General features: G+C 49.4%; 1 protein-coding gene across 1 annotated transcript in view; it reads left to right on the forward strand.

The window, feature by feature from the left end:
- Positions 1 to 24398, forward strand: part of XXYLT1 (xyloside xylosyltransferase 1) — a 163781-nt gene that overhangs the window by 22152 nt on the left and 117231 nt on the right. Inside the window, exon 2 of the mRNA XM_069472760.1 lies at positions 7506 to 7653. Within this exon, the coding sequence (XP_069328861.1) occupies positions 7506 to 7653 (148 nt within the window). The remainder of the gene's footprint in view (positions 1 to 7505; positions 7654 to 24398) is intronic.

The raw sequence follows: 24398 nt of genomic DNA on the forward strand, positions 1-24398 counted from the left end.
TGAATGTGGGGTGGAGATGAGGGTGGGTGGGAGCAGACAGGTGTGCTACAACCACTGGACACCCTGCACTGAGGCCGAGGGGCGCTGGGGACTGTAGCTTTTGAACTATTAGTAAAGTGAGTCATGAGAATAGGTATTGGAAATGACTTTAGAAATTAGATGGGCAGTCTTCTCTTTTCCTCTTCACTGCTGTGGTTCTGCCTGACAAAATTGCATTCTATCTAGGACATCCTGCAGAAGTGATAAAAGTTACATTAGGGAGAGGCCCAACCTGAGAATCTGTCTTTCTCTTTTCTCACAAAAATTGCACATCAATTGTTAATTTTACCTTTTCTATTTAAAACTAACAAATCCAGAGTATTGTTCACTTATCCTTGGAGATCCTTATTTTCAAAGTGAGTTAAAGTTACGGGAGGGGACAACACACAGCCACTGATGATGATGATGTTTTCAGGACCCATTTGTGATTTAAAAAGAGAGATCGGTGGATCCGATGCTTTACCCATGTGTTACTTGGCCATCTGTCGTTTGTTCCCTAGTCCAGGAAAACTTCATTTAAGGAAACACCTTTGATAGAATTTCAGACATGAAATTTAAAAGTAGGTCATAGTTATTCTGAAGCAGCTTACCAGTTGGGTCCAAAATTTAGGCAATGGCTCCTCCTGACGAAGTGAGATATTGCAGCCCGGGTCTACTGGACATGCCACCCAGCAGGCTAGAGGTGAGAAGGAGGCCCATGTTCCTGAAGGCTGAGAGTAAGTCCCACGTGGAAGAAGTTTCTCTCTTGTGAGTAAGGGCTGGATGGAGATGGAGAGCACATGATGTGCCCAGGGGGAGATCCCGGGCTATTCTCAGGTCCTCCTGGGAGCTCGTCCTGCAGGGCCACCGCACTGTATCCTGGAACAGTTGTCACATCATCCCTCCCCTCTGGATGCTTTTATCTCTGCCCGTTTGCTTGCTTATTCCCACCTGCAGCAAGTATCTGCTGAGCCTCACTGCACGGAAGCGCTGGGCTGGGAGCTGGATACAGGGCAATGGACAAGACAGTAAAGGTCCCACCTCATGGTGCCTTACAGGCTCGATGGGAGCTGGGGAGGACAGGCAATAAGTGACAAGACACATAAAAATATGACATGTCTGGTGGTGGTGAGTGTTCTGGAGAAAATGAATCTCGTAATGGAATAGCCGGGACTGGTTTCGTGTGTGTGTGTGTGTGTGTGTGTGTGTGTGCATGTGTGTGTGTGTGCACATGTGTGTGTGTGTGTGTGTGTGTTAGTGGGGGGTGAGGGAAGCTCTCAGGAGGTGACATCTGAACTGATATCTGAATGGCTGGAGAGATCCAGGCACCAGAACATTCTGGGGGAGAGTGCTGTGAACAGAAGTTACAGCCAGTGCAAAGGCCCTGCGGCGTTTGGCATGTTTGTGCGATTGAAAGACCGCCAGTCTGTTAGCAGACTTTCTTTCCCTCGTGGAAATATGCCTTCACATTCACCGTGTAGGTCAATGAGGAAACCACTTATCCCCCCAGAAAATTGTTTTTCCTCCAATTCTTGTTGGAATTGATACTAAGATCACACAGATTAGTAATGTGTCTGTGGGAGTTGACCAGCCTCAGGGGAAGTGGAGGTGGGAACGCCAGCCTGCGGTGGGGCCCACTCTGTCCCTGCCCACCACCCCCAGAGCAAGTCATCCTGCGATGCTTGCCCCTGTTTGTCCTGAAGTGGGGACAAGGGCATCATGGGAACTTCCCTTGCCTGAGAAGGCCTGAACAGCTCCTCTTTGGGAATGTGCCAAGTACTTGTCAGTCCCTGAAAGACCTGCCCTGCTTCTTCAGGCCTTCCCTGGTGTCCCGCCAGGCTGGAGGATGCCTGAGAGCAGAGACCTGGCTTGGGGAGATGTTCTTTCCAACTGGGAGGCAGATGTCCCCACTTAGTGACTTTTTTGTTATATATTAAGACCTCTTCATTCAGAATTGTGTTTAATCTACCTGTAGGGTTGGATTGTTTTAGTAACTTCAGAATCACGGTTTGCAAATAGGTGCTCCATGTGAAGCATGAAGAGTGTGGAAGAAACCTTCTGGGTGGGCCCTGGGCAGCCCCCAGCAGAGGTGGGATCAGGGTGTGGGCTGAGTACAGCAGGAGGGAGGGCCTGGAACCCCTTGCAGCCAGAGCAGGGCAGAGCCAGGCAGCAGGGATTAGTGTCTATAATGTCTTGGCACTGTGTAAATACAGAATGTATTCTTTTCTCAAATCTAGGTATTCTTGTGTGGAAAAAATTCTACCTGTATTAGAGTTGGGTAATAACAACGTCACCTTTCCTTTATGAAGCTCCTGCTACATTCCTCAAAGAGCCCTGTGACACAGGCATCGTGGTCCTTCCTCATTTTGCAGACGAGCTAGGGTGTTTAAGTATTTTGACCGGGGTTGCCAGGCAACTAGGTGGCATCTTAGCATCTGACCCCTGGACTGTGCTTTTCATAACATGCCATTCTGCCTCTTGAGTCTCAGGAGGCACTGACTCCCCGTCACTGGAGGGATTCCAGCCCAAACTGGACGCCCCCCGAGCTGGGACTCTAACTGCATGGGAGGCATGCGTGCCAACCCGCTGGTGGACATCCATGTTGGCGATGGCATGCTTTCCTACCCAGCGTTCGGGACTAGTTGAAACCTACTGGTTGCTCCTGCAGTAGGTGGATTCAGTATTGTGGGGTGTGCCATAATTGATGGATTTGGGTAGGTTTCCCAAGCTTTGCACTGTCACCCTCCCCTCCAACAACTCTGCATGGGACAGTCTCTGGCTGAGCTTGGGGTGGGGACCCTGGCTGACCCTCAGCCTCTGGCTGACCTGTGGCACTGCTGTCTGTGGCTGGAGGAGCCGCTGTTCTTCAGGCAGGCTTCGGGCTTCCTGGAAACCTGGCATCTTCTCGTGCTCAGAGCCAGCCCTCACCACCTCCCTTCCTGGCTCCAGGAGCGCGGCTGTGACCTGCCTCCCAGTGGGGCAGGCCCAGTGATAAATGAGTTTTCTCCACCAGGTTGCACAAAGGCCTTGGCATGGCATTGTGTCCCCGCTGAGCACTCAGAGGAGTGGTGGCCTGGCTCTTCAAGACTGCTCCTGCCTGGCCCCAGGCTCTGCCATGGCTGGTTGATTCTGCCGCCTGGGTGGGAAGTGTGGAGAATGGTAGAATATGAGGCAAGCTTTCCCTCTCTCTCCCCCTCCTCCCCAAACTGTCCAAAGTCTCTTATATGACACAGTGTTCTCTCACTTACTTGCTTTATTTTGAACAACAAAGTCCCATCTGAGGACACCTTAGCCTGGAAACCCCTCAACCATGACTGAATTTGGATGCTTCTAAAAGTTACTTGAGAGAATTAATTAAAAATGAAAGGAGGCAAAGAAATTTAACACAGACTTAATCATTATTCCAGTGGGGGTGGGTGGGGGTCTGGCCTCCTAATTATAAGTGTGGAATATTGTAAATAAGCCTTTAAAGATCACTAATGAAAGGAAGATTAGTAATTGGCTGTAAATATATGATTATAGGCTGATAAAAAAAAACAAAAACAACTGCTTTAATGATATGAACACAGATTCTTGCGGGATGGGATAACACTTCCCATAACAGCATCCTACATAAATTCACAAGGAAATGTATCCAACACATCTGAAATAGCTGGTGAGGCTGACGTGCTCTGGGTAACTCAGCTTGACTCTAGGGTTAATAAAGTCATTACTGTTGATGCATATGAACGGTTTGAAAAATATTATTTTGTAAGCTGGGTGTGGGAACAATAGAATTTTATAATTAATTGAATTTTTATTTTGAATATTTATATGTAAATAAATTAATAAAACTTACGAATAGTGATTTGACTTTTTTATTGACATCCCTAAAAATCATATATTCATGTTGGTGTAAACCAGTGTTTGAGATCTTGCCTTCCATGTGGGAGTCACCTTATACCCCTGGTTTCCCAGGTCATATGGCAATTCTTCCCGTAGCCCCTGCGGTGGGGGACTTGAGGGAAGGAGGAAAGGGTGGCCTTTTCTGTCCCCTGCCTCCCTCTCCTCTCGTCTCCTCTCTTCACTCTTGCCTTGCTGCCTCCTGCCAGGCACTGGAGCCTGGTCTGGGCTGGGGCTCTTGGGTGTGTCAGACTCCCCCCCCCCCCCCCCCGCCACCATCCTTGGGGAGATCACAGTTTGCAAACCTGTTTTAGACTTTGGGAGGTGTGGCCGTTTTGATTCACACCTGTGCAGTATCTGTGGTTTGCTTCTTGCTGCACAGAGTGTATTCCAGGAAACATATTAATTTATCTTTGATTTGATTTATTATATGAAGTATTCACTGGAGCGGGCTTTGCAGTACAGCATTTGGAACAACGTACTGAGTACAGTTTGTCTTCATAGATCTGCTAATGCTGATGGGATGCCTTTGTCTCCTGTGCAGCTTTGGGTGAGATGGGGCTGGCGGGGGAGTGAGCTGGCTGCTGCTACCTCTTTATCGCCCCTGCTTGGCTGCAGCAGCCCCATTTTTCCTCTTTTTAATGAATACAGTGGCTTCTGCTTCTGTGAGAACCCTCTTGTCAGCTTCCAGCTTCTTGCCTAATTCCAGCTCCCAGTGATGGTTTGTAGGAGTAATGGGGCTCAGAGGGAAAGGCTGGCTCATGAGTAAAGGCTGATCTGTGAAGAGAGGGGACTCAATGGATGAGGAGGGGGAGAGGGCAGGGTGCTCACACTCAGCAATAAGTGCAGCGCGGCGAGCCCTGGCTGGGTGCCTGTCCCAGATCACCCTAACAGACACTGGGAGGTAGGTGCTGTCATTCCTGTAATACCCATGAAGAAATCGAGGTTCAGAGAGGTTTAGTAACTTGCCAAAGGTGCAGTTCACTTAGTTTAGCAAAGCTATACTGGTGGCCTGTCATGCGGCCAGGGGCTGGATACAGGGCCTGGAGCAGTCACAGCCTCTGGCCTCAAGGAGTGCCCCATCCAGCTGAGGTAGGAACAGAGCCCTGAAGAGTGAGTCAGACAGGGTAAGTGGAGCCCCCGTGTGATGTGGGGTGCAGGGAGGGCATTGTGAATTGTGGGAGGGCTGGCGGGGAGGGTTGAAGACTGAATGGGGCCAGGCGCGGTGGCTCACACGTGTAATCCTAGCACTCTGGGAGGCCGAGGCAAGAGGATCGTTTGAGCTGAGGAGTTCAAGACCACTCTGACCAAGAGCGAGACCCCGTCTCTACTAAAAATAGAAAGAAATTAGCTGGACAACTAAAAATATATAGAAACATTAGCCAGGCATGGTGGTGCGTGCCTGTAGTCCTAACTACTCGGGAGGCTGAGGCAGGAAGATCGCTTGAGCCCAGGAGTTTGAGGTTGCTGTGAGCTAGGCTGATGCCATGGCACTCTAGCCCAGGCAACAGAGTGAGATTTTGTCTCCAAAAAAAAGACTGAATGGGAGTTCACCAGGAAGATGGTGGCTGGAAGAGGAAGTTGCAGACGGTGAGAATAGCAAGTGCAGATATACAAGGACATATAGGTGTGGCTGGCAGGAGGGGGCTGCCTGGCTCAGTTCTGCCTAGTCCCAGGAGGAGTGCAGGGGAGGAGAGGTCACCAGAGCCTTGGAAATTTAGATTGTAGCTGAGGGCAAGGAGGGGCCACCAGAGGTTGTGAAGCCAAGGAGAGAGAGAGATGAATTTATATATTTGCAAATGACTCTAGAGGTATAAGAGAGGCTCTTTGGAGCAGGGTGAGGCAGGGGGTAGGGAAACCTGTCGGAGAAGTACAGGGGCAGGGGCTGGAGGGAGCAGGCGGGTGAGAGACTTAATTTGGGATTTGTGTTGGGAAGTAGCATGAACTGGTCTGGATTCTCTATTTGGGGCTGAGAGGCCACAAAAAAGAAAAAACAAAAGAAAAAGAAGCAGCCAGGAAAAAGGAAAACAGTACTTTAGAAGAGAAATGTCAAGAAGTTTTTAAAAGGCTTTTATAAAGAGAGAAAAGATTTAAAGAGTTATGTGAAGCACATTTTAGGGAATGATGAGGACCAATGCCAGATAAAAGTTTTTCTAAGTTTCATAGTGTTTTAGTAGTTTAAGGAGAGCTAAGGACGAAAGCAAAGGCTTACATGAGCTAAGAGAAATCAATATAGGTTAAAGAGAAACATAAGAGAAATAAGATAATAAGAAATATGAGAAATAAGGGAAATACAGGCCAAAAGCAGAACCCAAACTGGAGAAAGCAGACAGGGTGGGGCTGGGCGGGAGGGCTGGGAGAAAGGGCAGAGGTAGGTGACAGGGCAGAGCCCGCCTGCTGGAGAGCTGCTTGGCACTGCCCACACCGGCCCTGTCTTCCGCAGGCAGGGCCAGTGGCAGCGTCCACAGGCCAGTCAGGGGGTTCTCACAGCTTCACCTTCTGCTGCTGGTCCGTGTTCAGGTGGTTCTTCAGGGCAGGTGTGGTGGTGGTTGGGCCCCAGGTGGCAGCCTGGCAGGCTTGTCCTGTCCTGCAGGTACCAGGGTGGGGGGGGGCGGTCACTCGCAGAGCTCTTAGGGGCACGGGGCACTCCGGAGGGAGGAGGAGGAGGAGGAACGCCCAGGCTCCTGGCTTGAGGGCCTCTTGTGTGCAGGGGAGTGACCTGGACGCTGTGTCGGCAGGTGGAGCAACAGGAAAGACTCGCAAGACACATGCGAGCAGCGTGTGGGGCAGGGGCTACACTTCTGAGCTTCTGGAATAGTGTCCGACAAGGAAAACTGACCCAAGGCCCGTTAGTACTCTTGTCTGCTCTAACAGCGGGTGTCTCCCTCCTCTGTTGGCCACTGTTAAGGAACGAGGACACAATTGTGGTGGAAAGACGTGTGTCTGAGAATCGAGACCCAGGGCCGGGTTCTGACTGCCCTTATTAGCCGTGTGACTTTGGGTGTGCGTGGCCTCTGAGCCTCTCTGAGCGTCTTCTCTCTCGTTTGTTCTTTGGAGGCTGTGACAATGACGTCTGCCCCCCGGGGTCCCTGGGGTCAGTATGCATGTGTGAGTGTTTCATAAACCACAAAGCTCTGAACAGCAGCTGGGGGTACCTCTCGACTTCTGAGTGCTTTGCGGAAAATGGTATCTGGTTATTCCTTCTCCTTCTCCTTTCCTTGCACCCCCAGCGTGTCTGGGACACTCAAGAAAGGCTGATCGAGTGGGAGGGTGAGTTTCCTGACGCACTGAGCAGTTTCTGGGTTCCATATTCTGGTGGTCAGATCCTCTCCTGTTCCCATTCTTGGATGAGGGAGGTGGAGCTGGGGTGTCTGCCTGGCCTGTGGACACATGCAGTGGCCGCCAGGGGGTGGTGATGCCTGGTGACGCCTGGAGCCACCCAGACGTGCTGAAGATCCTGAGTTCTAGGACCAGACGATTTAACGTGGTTTCTACCATGTTAGGGAGGCGCTGTCTGCTTCTGCTCCCTGGGCCCAGGTGTGCGTTGGATGTCAGGGCAGGAGCTGATTTGCTGAGTCCTGTGGTTTTCTTGCACCCTGCTGCAGGTCATCTTCCATGATGTCGCTGTGCTGACGGACAAGCTCTTCCCTGTTGTGGAGGCCATGCAGAAACACTTCAGTGCTGGCTCAGGGACCTACTACAGCGACTCCATCTTCTTCCTCTCGATTGCCATGCATCAGATCATGCCCAAAGGTAACCTGGGCTCCCAGGAGCAATAGCTTCTGCGTGTTTAGCTTCTGTCTCCATTTCCATGGCTCCGCACCGCTGGTGCCCTGTGTCAGAGAGAGGAGCTCCCCTGAAGCATGAAAGAGAGGGCGAGGGAGCTTCCTATACAGAGAAGCAGGGGCAGGGTCCTGGGTTGTGCAGCTCCCGGGGCCCATCTACGAGGACAGTGTGAGTTGTGCAGTGTGTGCCTCTCAGTGTGGCGTCCTCCCCGGCCCCGCCCCTTGCCTGTCCCCCCACCCGACTTAGTTTGCTCATTTGAAAAATGGCAGGTTGTACTAGATGATTCTCCATCAAAATTTGTGATCCTATTCTTTCTAGTTTGAACTTGTACTTACCCAATTTTAAAATATCAAATGTAGATGTGAAAGGTATAAATTATGACCAAGTAGGACTTTTTGTGAAACTATGATGCATAATTAAAAGGCTTTTTTGGGCTTCTGTTCCTCCGGGAAAGGAGAGGCGCAGCTGTGGCGTGTGCCTGGCTTCTGGCTTCTCCTCCCAGTGACCCCTGATTGGTCTGGAGCTGTGGATACTGCCCAGCGCTGGCCACAGTGGACCGTGACATGAGTCTCTTAGGGGTCAGAAGGGGTGTTCGGGGCCTTGGGGGTAGCAGTTATCTGAACTGTGGCTGTTATCCGAACGGTTTGCAGACCAGACAGGCCCTGATAGCCCAGGGGACAGCCAGACCATTTGGTGGCGGCCTGCGGTTCCGGCCCAGCAGACTAGAAGTGAAAGAGGAGGGGCCTGGTGAACCAGGAGCTCGGAGTTGAAAGCTGAAGCACAGTTCCCACTGCCAGGTTGTCCTACCCCAGGGGAAAGCAGGCCACCCATTCTGGCCGGCTCTTTGCCTCCATGGACAAGTTCCAGCACCATGGAGGCCTCTGAGTGTTCTCTTAGTTGAAGGCAAGGGCTCGGGGGGCTTCACTGAACAGGAGCTTGAGGGAGAGAGAAACTGCGCTCGCTGAAGGGCACAGGCAGAAGCGCTTGCATTTGGGATCCTTCGCAGCGAGCCAGGAGCAACTCTGTTGGCTCACCAAGCCCTCCCACCCATCCTGTCTCAGGTAGCGCTGACTGAGGAGTTGCGTGACTGCCAGGCTTACAGAGCCACTTAAGGGGCAGAGCTGGGGTTTGAGCCCAGGTCTGTCTGGCATGGAGGCCTACTTCTACAAATAGCAGTTACACCTGCCCCGTCGGGGGCCACATGTGACCTCTGGGCAGGCCCGGTGCAGGAGCTGTGGGCAGCTCAGACTGGAGGAGGGCTGGTTCTTTTTTAGATGTTAGGGGGAAGACAGATGTAGGTGCTGGTCTCAGCTCTGCCACTAACCACTCGCGTGCCTTTGGTTGAGCCACTTGGTCTCTCTTGGCCTCGGTTTCCCCATCTGTGAAATGAAGGACTGCACCCTGCACCAGGGAGCTGTTTCAGCTTGCATTCTGAAGAGCCCAGGGCTGATGGGAATCCCCTGGGGGAGCAGACCCAACCTTTTTGGCACCAGGGACTGGTTTCATGGAAGATAATTTTTCCATGGATGGGTGGCAAGGGGGGATGGTTTGGGATGATTCAAGTGCATTACATTTATTGTGCAGTCAAACCTCTCTGCTAATGATAAGCGGTATTTGCAGCCTGCCCAGCACTAGCATCACCGCCTCAGCTCCACTTCAGATCATCAGGCATTAGATTCTCATAAGGAGCTTGCAACCTAGATCCCTCACATGTGCAGTTTACAGTAGGGCTCGAGCTCCGTTGAGAATCTAATGCCACCACTGATCTGACAGGAGGCGGAGCTCAGGCGGTGATGTGAGCGATGGGAGCAGCTGTAAATACAGATGAAGCTTCGCTCACTCACCTTCCTGCAGGTCACCTCCTGCTGTTCAGCCCGGTTCCCAACAGGCCTCCGACCAGGAGTTGGGGACCACAGCCCTAGGGGTTTCTATAGTTCCTCGGAGCTGGGATAGAGGAGTTTTACCCTCATCCCACCTCTCTCCCATCCCCACCCCACTCCTGGCCGTCTGTCTTGATCTGCTGTATATTATCAGGCTTTGGCATAGGATCTATTTGGTCAAGGGATTCCATGGCTAAACAAGTTTGAAATGGCTCAATGAGATGGGCCTTTGGAGCCTGACAGGTCCTATTGTCCTGCCTGCATGATTGGCCTTGAACAAAATGCCGTGGCTGAAGAACTGCCAAAGGACACAGGAAATCTAGGGGAGGCGTGCCTGACCTCCCTCGCCTCTCTCTCTGTCAGCTAGCAGGTCCCTGCCGACATGTGCTGAACTCTAGGTCAGGTCATGACGTGGGGTATGCAGAGGGAGGTGAAATCCAAGTCCTGGTTTGCCAAGGAAGAGAAGATACTGCAGCCTCATAGCTATAGGACAGCCAGGCAGTGAATTGTTCAGGACCAATGAGAAGAGCTGGGCTGCGGCTGCCTCTCCTCCAGCTTTCCAGCAGTGAGAATTGCTCCAGGAGGATGCTCTGGCCCTCTCTGACGTAGCCCTGCCCAGTAGGTTGGTGTAGCTCAGGGGGGCGATGTCTGCAGAGAAAAGCCTTCTTCCAGGGCCTTGCAGTGGATGCAGCAGATGGATTAGCTCATTGGCGTCCCTCCAGCCATGGCCCCGGCCCTCTGAGGGGCTGTGTCAGGAGGTGGGGAAGGAGTTGTTTTAGATGTGCCTTGGGCAGACCCAAATAACCAGTAGTTTCTTAGGTTCTTTAGGCGAATGATAATGTGCTTCCAGAGCTCTATTTTTACATGTGCCCAAGATCTGCTTCCTAAGAAAAGAGTTATTAGGAGTTACTAAAATTTGATAGTCATAAAATAAAACGAGCAGTCCTTGCGTCTGGGGTGTGTTCTGCCAGGAAGTCTGGCTGCCGCACGGCACTTGGCAGCCTCCCGGAGTTCCTACTGGGCAGATCGCTTGGAATTCCTGCCGTTTTCGGAGGGACACTTTATTTCCAGTCATCATTAATGCTGTCTTGAGTTTGTCTTGATTCTTTATTGCTGCCTCTTTTTGTATTGATTTTTTTTTTTTTAATACTAGAGATGACTGTTGCTTTGTGCTGTGGTTGATGGTTTTGTTCTAGTGTAATGCTGTATCTTTGTTATTTTGGTCATTTTGCTGCTTCATGGCATCTGTTTTTTCCTCCAGGAAAGTGAGAATGGAGCCTGGTCCTACCCAGGAAGTCTGACCCAGACAGGCCCGTGCTTCTCGGAGTTGTGTCTCTCGAGGGCCTGTCTGCTGTTTGCCCCAGAAATCCCGATTATTTCTGTGTCTTAACCTCCTCTTCCCCCTCCTGTAGCATAAGTGTCACCCTTCTGTGCCTAAACTACTTTTAAAATGTTTACTTCTTTTTCTATTTTAAAAGTAACCGTTATTCATAAAAGAATATCTGAAAATGACATTAGAATAGAAAAAAGTTCTCTCTTTGCTACTGTATAAACATCATCACTGTTAATTGTTTATCTTCTTCTAGCATATTCCCAACATGTAGCTTTTTAAAAATTTAGTCAAAGTAGGAATTATGTGATATATTCAAATCAACGAGTCTTTTTTATATATCAAGATATGAAATTGAACCTTCATTTCAACAGAAAAATGAAAGAAATGGTACAAGTGAAGCTGTATCGTGATTTTTGCAGTTAATGGCACACATCACCATTTTCTGTGTAATTACAGTCTTTGAAAATTTTTCGAATGATTCCATGGAGTAGATAAACCTTCGTTCACTTTATCATTTCCCTGTTCTCAGCTAGCTAGATGCTTGTCACATGCATAGTGATCATTCTCCCTGATTAGGAGTCTTTCCTTATGATAGCTCCCCAAGGGTAGCATTACTGGGCCAGAGGTGGTCCTTACAAAGCCAAGGTGTGTCACCTGTCCATGCCCAGCCAGTGCCGTCAGCTCACACGGGTGAGATTCCATATGGTTTTCCAAGCCCGTTGGTGTCTGATCTCACGTGGACCTCAGGCAGCCACATAAGAGCTTCAAGACAGTTGCTTCCCCCACTTGACAGGAGAGGAAAGTGAGCAGCTGGAGGCTAGGCACTCCTCCGAGTTCGGGAGTTCGGGGTTCTCATCCTGGGGCCTGTGCCTCAGGCCGGGGTGCCCAGGCCGGAGTGCCCAGCCTCTTGTACCATTGCAGCCCTTTGCATCTCACAGAGCTTGGTCTCCTCACCCTCTTCTTGGCCCTGCTGTTGCCTTGCGGAGGGGGCCTAGCTGGGACAGGGTTGGGGTAGTCAACCCTGTGCTTTGCACCCTGACTGTCCCCCTTGAGCAGCACCGCCCGGAACCACGTCTGCAGAGCGGGGGCTTCAGGAGGAATGAGGGGGCCCTGCCAGGCAGGACACGTTGGCTCTGATTGTGGTCAGAACTTGTTTTTCTTTTCATTGCTTGTTCAAGGGGTCACATGCAGCTGGCTGGCCGGTCCCATGCTCACACGTTCCTTCCTGTACGCCCTCCACACACACAGCCACTCTCTGCTCCTCACTCACGTTCATGGGGCTTTTATCTTCTCCTGTCCATGGTGTTCGATCTGTCACCATTGGAAGCATCTTAAGCAATGGAAAAGAGAACATTTTGCACAAGTCCACTGCTGAGGCCCATGCCATGCATCCTGCTGGCAGTGTCTACCCCCTTGCAAGTGCCACTGTCCATGTGCTGTGGGAGCCCAGAGATTCTGAAGGGTGCCTCACCATTCCAGATGACAGGCCTCGCTTTACCGCATGGTCAGTACATGGCCGAGTCTGAGTGTCCCTTGATCTCCGTGTCTGCAGGCAATGCCAAGTCAGCTGGGTCTGAGCGAGCCGGAAGGGGACTGGGGCTATCAGAGCAGGAGTTTGGGCTCTGGATGGGACAGAGCTGGGGGCAAAGTGCAGCACTGTGACTCACTGGCTCCGTGACCTTGGGAAGTTACTTAAAAGAGGCCATATGGTGCCAGCGTGCCTGGGGTCACAGCAGCCCCATCACTGATTAGCTGTGAGACTCTGGCCAAGTTACTCAATTTCTCTATACCTTGGTTTTCTCATTTATAAAATGGAGATAACAACCTTTCATACCTCATGGGGTCGTTACAAGAGTTAAATGAGTTAGTATATGGAGCGGGCTTAGGGCAGTGCCTGGAGCATGGCAGACAGCCCAAGTGCTGGCTTGTCTCCTCGCTGGATCTCGTCTCCTCGTCTGTAAGGTGGGACAGAATAGGATTGGCTACACATGATGCCCGGAACAGCACTTAGCACCGTGCCCGGCACATCTCCAGTGCCCAGTGCTTGTGATGATCTGTTTCGGTGGCGATCGTGAGTCGTGCCTCCAAGCATGGCACCAAAGGGTGTGGAGCTAGAGTTCTTTGCAGACTCTTAGACCACCCGCTTTTGCCTTTTGGAAAGAGCTTTCTAGGAAATTCTCTGCAAGACATGTTACCTTTTGCCCCGCAGGTGAGAATGGCCGTCTGGGACCTGCCTTCTTCTCAGGGTTATGTGAGCCAGAAATGGAGTAATGCAGCCAAAAATGCTCCCCTGACCTTTCCCACCTGCTCCCAGAATCGGGGTTCCTGAAATCTACAGTCACAGCACGTGGTTATTACCGCCACCAGCCCCAGCCTGCTCATGTTTCCTGAGGAGGTCTCTGTGGGTGAAAAGATGAGGCAACTGCAAACTGTGGTAAAATCCCTGAAGATGTAGGATTTGGGGCCTGAGCCTCCTCTGCCCGGGGGAACCTCTTGAAGCCTCATGGGATGCTCGCCATTGTAGGACAGAATGGCAGAGCCAGCAGGTGACAGAATGGGCTGGGGCGGCCTGGTCCTGCTCCCAGCCCCCGACCCCAGCATCATGGGTGCCACCAGCGTGAGTCCTTACTCAGCGTCTGTCACAGGGGTCTTGCTGTCCTGAGGCCGCAGGCAGACGACTGGACTCCTGCGAGGACATTCCTGGGCCCGCTTTGCGTCGGTGGTGCGGGGTGGGACAGGCGGGCAGAGCTGTGCGAGGAGCGGAGGCCGGGCTGCAGGCCTGCAGGGCGGAACCCGGTGGGAAGTCCCAGACTGGCAGCTGTCACTCTCGTTCGTTCATTCATGGCCTGAAACACCGAGATCAGTGTGGCCTGTCACAGGAAGCCTTTAAAATTCAATCTTTTTTTTTTTTCCCTAAGTAAAATTATACAAATGTGGTAAAAGCCATATTCAGTTTCGATTTCTTTGTTCTGTGCTTTTTGTACTTTTACTCACCACCATGGGAGGTCTTTAGTATTCTCTGCTGTTCTTTCATATCAGCTTCATAAAACAGAGATGGCTTTTAAGGCTGGCTTATAGAACTTCATTACTTTGTTCGGTCTAAAACCAAATCAGGAAACTTCTAGAATCAATTTTAATTAGCCATCACGAGGCAGACGTGTCCCCAGTGGGAGGGGTTCTGCAAGGGGATGTGTGTGCCTTCTGGCACCTGGGAGTGGGGGGCCAGGGTTGGGGATCCCAGGGTGGCCTCCTCTCTACCCCTGCCTCCGTACCAGGAGAAAGCAGACACCAGGGGCCTCCTCAGCTCCTCGGTGCTGTATTTAAATGGTTTTCCGGTCTCCGAGATCCTTACTGTGAGCAGTGCTGGTGGCACATGCTGGTTCCCACGGTTAGTCCTGTGGCCTTCACTTGCTTCAGGGTGAAGTGGCCTGAGGCTAGACGGGCTCGGGGTGGTTTGCTGTGGACATGGGGGGTCAAGAGGCCTGGGAGTGAGTCCTCACTCTGCCCCTTACTGTCCTGGCTGTCTGATGTAGGGGAGAGGGAGACCCCCTTTCCCCCCAATCCTGCCCCAGAGAGGATGAAATAGAGTCTGATTCCAGGACCCTGCTCACTGGTGGGCATGGCCACTGGGTAGAAGAAGGTCACATACACAAGTGTGGCTTTCCTCCTTTCTGGAGTTTTCTTCTTAGTCCTCAGTCAGGAAAGGTGAGCCGAAATGGGGCTGGCCTGATCAGGCTGGAGGCAGGGCTCCGTTTTCTTCTCTTTCCTCTACCCCTCATGCTCACTGGGCTGGAGGACGGTGAGGTCCTGCTAAGACTGAGCCTAAGCCACATTCTCTAATGTGGTTTGCCAGATAGTTCTTCATGACATCCCAGCTGATAATACAGTGGTGCTTGAATTTCCCATCTGCTGTTGCCCCTCCTGTGTATAAGTGTCTCAGAAACCCCCTTGGGAAGAGGGGTCACTGGGCTATCTCTGACTTTTCTGGCCAAAGTAACATCTGGTATTGCCTAAAACCCTCCTAACTCCTAACAAAGATGTTGAGTGAGCAGCCTAACTTCTCTGAGCCACAGATTCTTTGAAGAATAGGGATAGTGATTGTACAGACCTCATGGGGTTGTGGTGAGGACTGACTGAGAGTGTGTGAGGAGTCCTAGTACCTGGCACTAGTGCTTGGTAAGAGATAGTATTATATTAGGACTTTTCCACTTGGATGGCCAAGTACATATCAGCAATCAAAAGCTCTGATAAGTGCTGCAGTAAATAAAACTTTACCTTTGTGCAACTCAGCATTTCCTAAACATGATCAACAACAGAATGCTTTTTGTTTGTTTGTTTTTGTTTTTGAGACAGGGTCTTGCTCTGTTGCCTGGGCTAGAGTACAGTGGTGTCAGCCTAGCTCATTGCAACCTCAAACTCCTGGGCTCAAGCAATCCTCCTGCCTCAGCCTCCCGAGTAGCTGGGACTACAGGCATATGCTGCCATGCTTGGTTAATTTGTAGTTTTTGTAGAGATGGGGTCTCGCTATGTTGTTGAGGCTGGTCTCGAACTCTTGGCTTCAAATAATCCTCCTGCCTTGGCCTCCCAGTGTGCTAGGATTACAGGTGTGAGCCACTGCACTGGCCCAGAATGTCTTTTTGAGGAAAACGTATTCACATTCTGAAAGAGGGTTGTTCCATAGAACTCACTTTAAGAAATGGTGCCCTAAGACCAGGGTTCAAGATAAGCCTGAGCCAGAGGGAGACCCTGTCTGTACAAAAAGTAGAAAAAGTAGCTGGGCACAGTGGTGTGAGCCTGTGGTCCCAGCTATTCGGGAGGCTGAGGCAGGAGGATCACTTGAGCCTAGGAGTTTGGGGTTGCAGTGAAATATGATGACGCCACTGCCACACTGTAGCCTGGTGATGAAGCAAGACCCTGTCTTCAAAAAAAAAAAAAAAAAAAAGTAATGCTGCCCTAAAGTAAGGGAACTAAACAACATTGGTGTAGGTAGCTCTCCCTCTTTGGGTGGGGGTGTGGGCAGGAAAGCCTCCACTTTCAGAGACAGGCACTTTCTGTCAGTCTTTCCTGCCCCTGTAGTACAGCTGGTAGAGCATGCACTTGGGGGTGACATTTTAATTATTCACGTATTGGTTGTTTATACCATGACTGCTTCCTGAGTGGATCTGAAGTAGCTTTGTGTATGCCTGGCGCTTACTCTGGACCCGGATGCATTAGGAAGGCTTTCCCTGGATCATGAGTCCTGGTGGGGGCCCCGGGGGCAGAGGTGTTTAGAAGGAGGCAGGTGTGTGTCTGGTGCACACCGTGGGTGGAGCACACTTGCAGCACTGGCCAGTGACAGGGTTCAGAGGGGCGTGACCTAGAGAGTGACTGAGGGATCTTGCTGTTGATCCTGGGGAGACTGGTTCTAAACACCAGCGAAGACTCACTGGTCTGAAGGGCTGTGCTGGGAAAGGGGGGAAGCAGGCCTGTTCTGTGTGGCCCTGGAAGGCCACACCAGTTGCAGCTGACCAGAATTTAATTCTGTCACCACCTTTCCTCAGGCCCAGGGGCAAAGCCTTTCCCTTTTCATGTAGCAGGTCCTCACCTGTAGACTGAAGGGCCAGATAAGGAACAGGGGTGCAGACAGGCTGCCTCTGGCCATAGAGAATGCGCTGCATGGTCATTTTATCATCCTCATGGGGGTTTTAGGTAGCAGTGTACCTGTAAGTCGCCCGTTCTGTTCTCACAGGTCCTGGTTTCTGGTCTTCCTGCAATGCCTGCCCCAGCTTCCTTCTCCTTCCCTCTGCTCCCCTCTCCCCAGTGGTGTCCCCTGGCTGGCTCCCTCCCCTCCTTCAGCTCTTTGTGCAGACATCACCTGCTCAGTGCACCTGCCCTGACCATCCTGTGTACGACTGTTCTCCCCCACGGAGTGCCCAGGCCCTGCGCTGCTTTGCTTTTGTTCACAGTGCTTATCGTCATGGGATGCAGAATGCGTTTTGCTTTTTCTATTGATCATTTCTCTGCCCCACTGAGGCGTAAACCCCATGAGGGCAGGAAGTTGTGTGTGTTTCACTTACGGCTGTGTTCCCAGTGCCTAGAACCTTGCCAGACACATAGCAGGCATTTGACAAATATTTGTCAAGTGAATAGATGAATGCATTTTTGTTAGGAGTTTATCCTGAACTACTTTATTTTGGAGGTCACCTCAATATGACAGAGCCAACTGACTGCCTGAAATCCAGCAGCTTCTGATAAACTCCACAGAGTGCGAATATTCCCTGTGGGTTAGTCACAGCCTGGGGTCTGAATTCTCTGGACGGGCCATTTCTTGAGCCTTGAGGAAGCGCGTTGAACTCTGATTTTGGGGTGTGGCAGGTGATGCTTTCAGCTGCTGGGGTTCGGTGTGGCGTGAGGTGCCGGAGTTCTCGTCTGAAAAAAGCAAAGGAAAAAACAGATATTCAAGAACTTGCCTGAGTGAAAACATCTGAATAAATACTGAACAAAGGTTATAAACATGCGTCCAGTGACTTCAGTGAAAACTGTTTTCTGGCAGCTCCTATGGAGCAAATTGGAAGCACTGGAGTTTTTTTGTTCTGAAGAGGGACAGCTGAGCCATTTGTCATAAAATGCTAAAAATAGTAACATGGCAGAGACCACTTTCTACTAGTTTAATGCCAGAATCTCTTTCTAAGCTGATGAAAATAGCCGCCAGATTGGTTGAACAGTCACATCTCCCACTTTGGTCTCCTCCATTAGATTCTGCCTTTTACCTTTCCAAGATCCTCTTTTAAGTTCCTGGCTCTCAGTCGGAGGCAGCGGCTGCGTTCAGTTCATCGCTGCCCAGAGACTGCCCAGCCTTTATCCTCGCCTCTCCTCTCTAGCGCAGGGCCCTGGCGTAGGTGCTGTTGTCCTGCCCTCAGTATTGATGATTTTTAAAGCATCACCTATGACATAATAAGTTTTGTCCATTGTGGTCATTAATCACAGACCTATGAAATTTGGGGGATTCCCACCACCTGGGATAGGAACGAACTGATTAGGATTTGGTAGCCGACCTCCTGCCAGGTGTGCTCTCTCCACCCCTTCCCTTCCTGTTCTTCCCCCTGCCCTTCCTGTTCTTCCCCCTCCACCACCCGCCCTTGTGAGGAGGTGAGACTCACGCAATCAGCTCAATCCAGAGGGATTACTGGGGAGAGGCTAGACTGGAACTTGGGGCAGCTCCGGGACCTGTCTGTTTGGGTGATCCGCTTCCTTTCTCTCCAGTGCTATCATTGCTTCTCTCTGCACTTCCCTATTTTCTCCTCTCTACAACTGCTTTTTAAAAATGTGTTTTTTTTTTCCTGTTCCCACAGAACTGAAGCTTGCGTGGGGTTTTGGTTTCTTATCACTTCCCCATCACGGGCATCATCTCTTGGTATTTTCCATTTTGGGTCTTGAAAGAGGACGATCGGCCAGCCTCTAGGTCATGAATTGCTGATCTTTTTGTTGTCATCGGTCCAGTCAGCTGGGACTGAGCATGTGGGACCATGTGGTGCCACACCCAGCCACCTGGGCCTGCCTCTTCAGCAAGGGTGTGGGAGGCGGGCAGGTGGGGCGAGTGCTGCCCTCACATGCAGAGCAGGCACAGGACAGGGGGAAAGACGTGGCTCAGACGTGGTTTCCCCTCACGACTTCATTTTATAGTGGGGGAATTAGGCATTTACATAGATGCACAAGTACCTGTCATACAAGAAAGAAAGAAATGGGTAGCGTACGAATACCAGCTCCACTGGGGGCTGTTGTAGACTCTGAGATGGCCTCAGTGATCCCTGCCTCCTGGGATTCATGCTCCGGCAGGATCTCTTTCCTGAGTGTAGGCTAGACTCAGTGACTTGCTTCTAATGAGTAGAATATGGCAAAAGCGATGGCCTGTCATTTCTGAGATTATGTTACAAAAGGCTGTGGCTTCCGTCTCGGCTACCTGTTCTCTTAGCTCTCTCTCAGAGCCCTTGCTCTGGAGGAACCCAGCTGCCACGTTCTGAGCTGCCCTGTGCACAGGCCTGCACGGTGAGGAACTGCTGTCTTTGGCCAACAGCAGCTATCCGAGTGAGCTTGGAATTGAATCCATATGCAGTTGGGCCTTGAGATGACTGCAGCCCTGGCCAGCACCTTGATTGCAGCGTGCAAACCAGAGGCATTCAGCTAAGCTGTGCCTGAATTGTCTCAGAAACTGTGAGATAATAAATGTTTGTTGTTTGCAGCTGCTAAGTTTTGGGCTAACTTGTTATGCAGCAATAGGTAGCAGATACAAGGGGATTCAGCACAGAGCTGCGGGAGTGCAAAGGAGAGTGCACCCTCGGCTAAGGAATTTGGGGAAGGCTTTGAGAAGGATGTGGCATTTCAGCGAGGCCTGCCTGGTTTCCACAGAGCGTTCGCCCCGTGTACAAGGTAGACCACCATCTGTGTATAAGAGAAGACAAGGAGGTGCATTTGTCAGTCCCATTTTCCAACATGGATGGGATGGATGTACTGTTTCTCTGCTGCCTGTCTTCTGAGAACCTCTAAATCTTCTATTGAAGAAGGGCAGGGTTTGCTCTTTCCTGGAGCCCTCCTGCCCAGTCCAGTGTGTGGCGTCTCTGATGAAGGTCGGGTCTCCCAGGCCAGGTGGCCTCCATACATGGTACCACCAATAGTGTTCGAGCCTGCTTCGCACCCCATACACTGCTTAGAGAGCAGCAACTCGGGATCCACGGGCCTGGCCACCCCGGTGCACCTCAGACCTGTGTGCCACCTGACAGGCTGCCAGAGGAAGCTCCTCACCAGCTCAGTTGTGGGCTCTGCCCTCAGTGGCTCTTCCAGAAAGGGCTGGTTCAGCCTGTGGTGAAAAATTCTGAAGACCCAGGTCAAAGCCCTGTCTCTTTCTCTTAGATGGCAAGGCACTAGACTCTCTGGGTCTTTTTTTCCCCCCTTCACTTTTTGTTATGGAAAATTTCAAATCTTTACAAGAGCAGAGAGGAGAGCATAAATGAGCTCCCGTGCACCGCTCACCCAGCTGCAATAGCTACCAACTGGTGGCCTGCCGAACTTTACCTCTGCTCCCACCCGCTGCCTTCTCCCTCCGACCTGGGTTATTTCAAAGCAAATACCAGATACCATATTATGACTTTATTCTTAAATACTTTGATAGGTATCTCTGACGGATAAATACTCTTTTTTCTATAAACACAGTATCTATTACATTTAACAAAATCAACAATAATGCCCCATTATTATCTAATATCCATGCAGCGTTTGCATTCTTCAGTTGGTTCAGAAATGTGTTTTTATAGGTTTATTCAAATCAGGATCCAAACAAGGGCCAAGTGTTTCACTTGCTTGACTCTTGAGTCCTTCTTTCTCTTTCTTTTAAATTAAACTTCCAATTGTGAGATAATTGTAGATTACCATGTGGTTGTGAGAAAGAATACAGAGGTCCTTTGCTCACGTCCTCCCAGTGGTGACATCTTGCAAAAGTGTAACAGGACACCAGGATATTGACATGGGTGCAGTCATGTACAGAGCATTTGCATCCCCACCAGGGTCCTTCACGGTGTCCTTTATAGCCACCCCCACCCTTGAGCACTAATCTGTCCTCCACTTCTATACTTTTGTCATTTCAAAATGTTGTATACATGGAACCATGGAGTATGTAACCTTTTGGGATAGGCCTTTTTCACTGAACACAATGCTCAGGAGATTCATTCCAGTTGTTTCATGTATCAATAATTCATTCTTTTTATTTCTGAGTAGTAGTCATGGTAGGGATGTGGGATGTGCCACAGTTTGCTTACCTGTTCCTCCCTTTAAGGACATCTGGGTTGTTCCCGGTTTATGGCCATTGTGAATAAAGCTGCTATGACATTTCTGCACAAATTTTTGTGTGAACGTAAATGCCTGAAGGTACAGTAGCTGGGTCTATGGTAGGTATGTTTTGTTTTATGAGGAATTGCCAAACTTCTCCAGAGTGGCCGTACCATTCTACATGCCCATGAGCAATGTGCGAGTGTTTCTCAAGTCTCTTTCAACCGCAGGTCCTCTCTCCCTCTGCCTCTCTCTTCTGACCTTCCAGCTGGGAATGGAAACTTGTGCTCTGATCATCTCCCATGACTGAAATGATGCATGTGGAACTGCTTTATAAACAGTCCCTAACTGGGTCTGTTAGTGCTTCCCTTTTGTGGGTGTATCTGACACGGTCGCAGACCGTTAGGGAAATACGGTAGGCACCGATGAACTGTCCGCCCCGCGTTCCCTGGCCTGGCTGGACTCTGCAGGGCAGCTAGGGCTTGAGGGTTTTGCTTCAGGCAAACTGTGTTAAAATTCAGCTTGGCTTTTAAAGGACATTAGGGGTTGAAGGAAGTGAGACACTCAAATTGCCTGAGCAACCCATGAAGACCATAGTCCCTGCCCACAGACCAGGCATGCTTCCGCACCCCACTCTGGCTGCTAAGACTGGTCCTCCGGGTCACCTTGTCATTCATTCCTAGCCGCCTGGGCGGCTGGCCGTTCTGACTGGAGCATGGAGATGATGCTGTGTGTGTATGTGTGAGCTGACCTTTTAGCCACAGATCCACGCCATGTTTGCTTAAGAGGTTGACAGTTTTCTATAACACGGTGTATGGCAAATTCCAAGCTCTGTTACAAACAAACATCTGAGGGTTTTTAAAAGCGTTTTCCTCGCCTCCTCCCTTGCACTGTGTCTAACGTGACTAATTTCCTCGTTGGTCGTCTGTCTGCCTTTTCCTTTCCTTTGCTGAGCTGTTGACTGTGCCCCACGTTAGTGTCAGCCTCTGTTCCAGGGGCTGACTTGACTAAAATGTCCCCAAGTTGCTCGGTGATCTCAGACAAGAAGCACAGCAGTTACCTGGCCCCATCAGCATCGAGGATGACAGTCCCGGTGTACTGCAGAGAGGGGTTGTGAGGAATGAATAATAGGCTGGTGGAAAAGACACGTTGCAGCGGACTCGTGTTGGAGAGACACTAACGCAGTGCAGAGAATGCATCTGTTAGGCCATTTGCACCTTACGTCACAGGGCTGAGTAGTTGCTGGGTCTCTGTGCTTTGTCTTTAGGGAAAGAGATTGTGATTTTGTGAGGCTCCCTTCCTTTGTGGGTTTGTCCCGTGCCGGCATGCTCCCCTCCGCACTGCTGTCAGTCCCAGGCCTGAGGGTGGGATTGTGTCTGCTGCTCTCTCAAAGGATGTGTGGATCCCAAAAGGGGTTTCGTGAGGTGGAGGGAGGGTACCGGCCACTCAGCTAAACAAAGGATGCTCTGTTGAAGGCCTAGGAACGGTGGGTCCCTGGCACAGTGTTCCCGTTAATGCAGGACACAGGAGTGAGCCAGATAAAAAGTGATCCAGCATGTTTGAAAAAGAACCAAATAAAACCTTTAGAAATCAAGAGTATAGGGCCGGGCGCGGTGGCTCACACCTATAATCCTAGCACTTTGGGAAGCCGAGGTGGAGGCAGGAGGATTGCCTGAGGCCAGGAGTTCGAGACCAGCCTGAGCAAGAGCAAGGCCCTGTTTCTACAAAAAAATAGAAAAATTAGCTGGGCGTGGTGGCATGTGTCTGTAGTCCCAGTTACTTGGGAGGCTGAAGCAGGAGAATAGCTTGAGCCCAGGAGTTTGAGGTTGCTGTGAGCTATGATGACACCACTGCACTCTAGCCTGGGTGACACAGGGGGATGCTGTCTCAAAAAAAAAGGCTTAGTAATCAAAACAAAAAATTACAGTCAATTTAAGAAAAATCTTTAAAGTGCATATTTTTAAAGGTAACCAATGTACACATGAATTCCTACATTTTTTTCCTACCTACCTCAATTCTACCCTCTTCACGTGTAAGCACTATAAATAGATTTGGTGTTTCATTTTAGACATTTTTCTATGCATTTATAAACACTCATACCAACACACAAGTTTTTTTTAACATAAATTAAATGAAACTCTACGTATTGACCTTCAATTTGCTTTTGTTACACTTAATAACATGATAGATTTTTTTTGCTATCAATGAATATAGATTTACCACATTGATGAAACTCATTTTTATTTATTTATTTTTTGTCTTTTTGTTGTTGTTCTCATTTTCAACCACATGCACGTGGTACAAAATTCAGAAAGTACCAAAGGGCAAACAGAGAAAATAAATTTCCTCCTCACCCTCACCCCCTGCTCCCAAGTCCTCAACACTCTGGAATAGTTCCTCTACCTTATTTTTTTCACTTAAAAATATATCTTGCTAATAGTTCTAAATCAGTGTATACAGGGTGTCTCATTCTTTTTATAGCTACAAAATATTTCAGTGTATGTAATTTAATTTATTTGGCAGTCCCTTGTTGATGGAGCTTTAGATTATTTCTAATTTTTGCAATTGAAAACAGCACTGCAGTTACTATCTTGTTTGTAAGTGATTTTACACATATGCAGTGTATTTGTTGGATAAATTCCTCGAATGAAATTGCTGAGTTAAAGGTATGTGTATTTTTAATTTTGTTAGATGTTGCCAAATTGGCCCCCATCGTGTTGATACACATTTGTGCTTCTATCAGCAATGAGTGAGACTGTCTGTTTCTCTACATCCTGGCGAGCTCAGAATGTAAACACACTATTTGATCTTTGCCAATTTGATAGATGAAAAATTATATCTCTATGTAATATTAAGTTTCCTTTCTCCTATTTTAAGTGAAATTGGATCTCCTTTCATATGATAAGAATCACTGAATTTCCTTTTCTGTGAACTATTTATGCCCTTGGCTCATTTTTTATTGAGTTGTTGACTTTTTCTCACTGATTTCAAAGTGCTCTGTATTTATTAAGGAAATAAACATTTTTGTCCCTGATATGCATTGAAAACATTTGTTTTTTTGTAGTTTGTTGTCTTTTGACTTTTTCTTTTCTAGGAAGATTTTTTTAAAGTTTGTGCTGTTTAATGTATCAGTCTTATCTTTTGTGACTTTCAGATTTTATGTCAAACCTAGAAAAGGCTTCTTTGCTCCAAGATTATAAAAAACATTATCTTGTGATTTGTGGTGAAACACTTTGTAAATTGTAGTGTGTTAACAGAGAAATGAACTATTATTACCCTTAAGAATAGCTGTGGCCTACTTTCTTCTCTGATTTCATCTAAAGTGACTCTTCTTTCAACGTAACCCACATGAATGTCTGTGGGTACAGAAGGCTGGGCGCTATGGATCTGATAGTCTCAGGATACCCTGTTAGCTTGGGCTTGTGGACCCCAAATTGACAGTGTGCTCAGAATTCCCAGGTTTTCACCTTTTGGGCTGCTGGTAGACTCAGCAGTCTATACCTACAGGAGTGAAAGCTGAAGAAACTTGCAGAAAGATGGACAGGATAGTGGGCAGTGGAACTAGAATGCTCTAAAGCCATGGCTAAGTTTTTCCCTCCTCTGGATGATGCTCGGGGAGCATTTGCTTTTGAGGTTCTCTTTATCTTTTGGATGACATATTTTTAGATTTGTTAATGTATTCTATCAGGTTATTGCCAATT

The sequence above is a fragment of the Eulemur rufifrons genome, chromosome 7, assembly GCF_041146395.1.
Source record: "Eulemur rufifrons isolate Redbay chromosome 7, OSU_ERuf_1, whole genome shotgun sequence".
In the NCBI taxonomy this organism is placed as follows: Eukaryota; Metazoa; Chordata; class Mammalia; order Primates; family Lemuridae; genus Eulemur; species Eulemur rufifrons.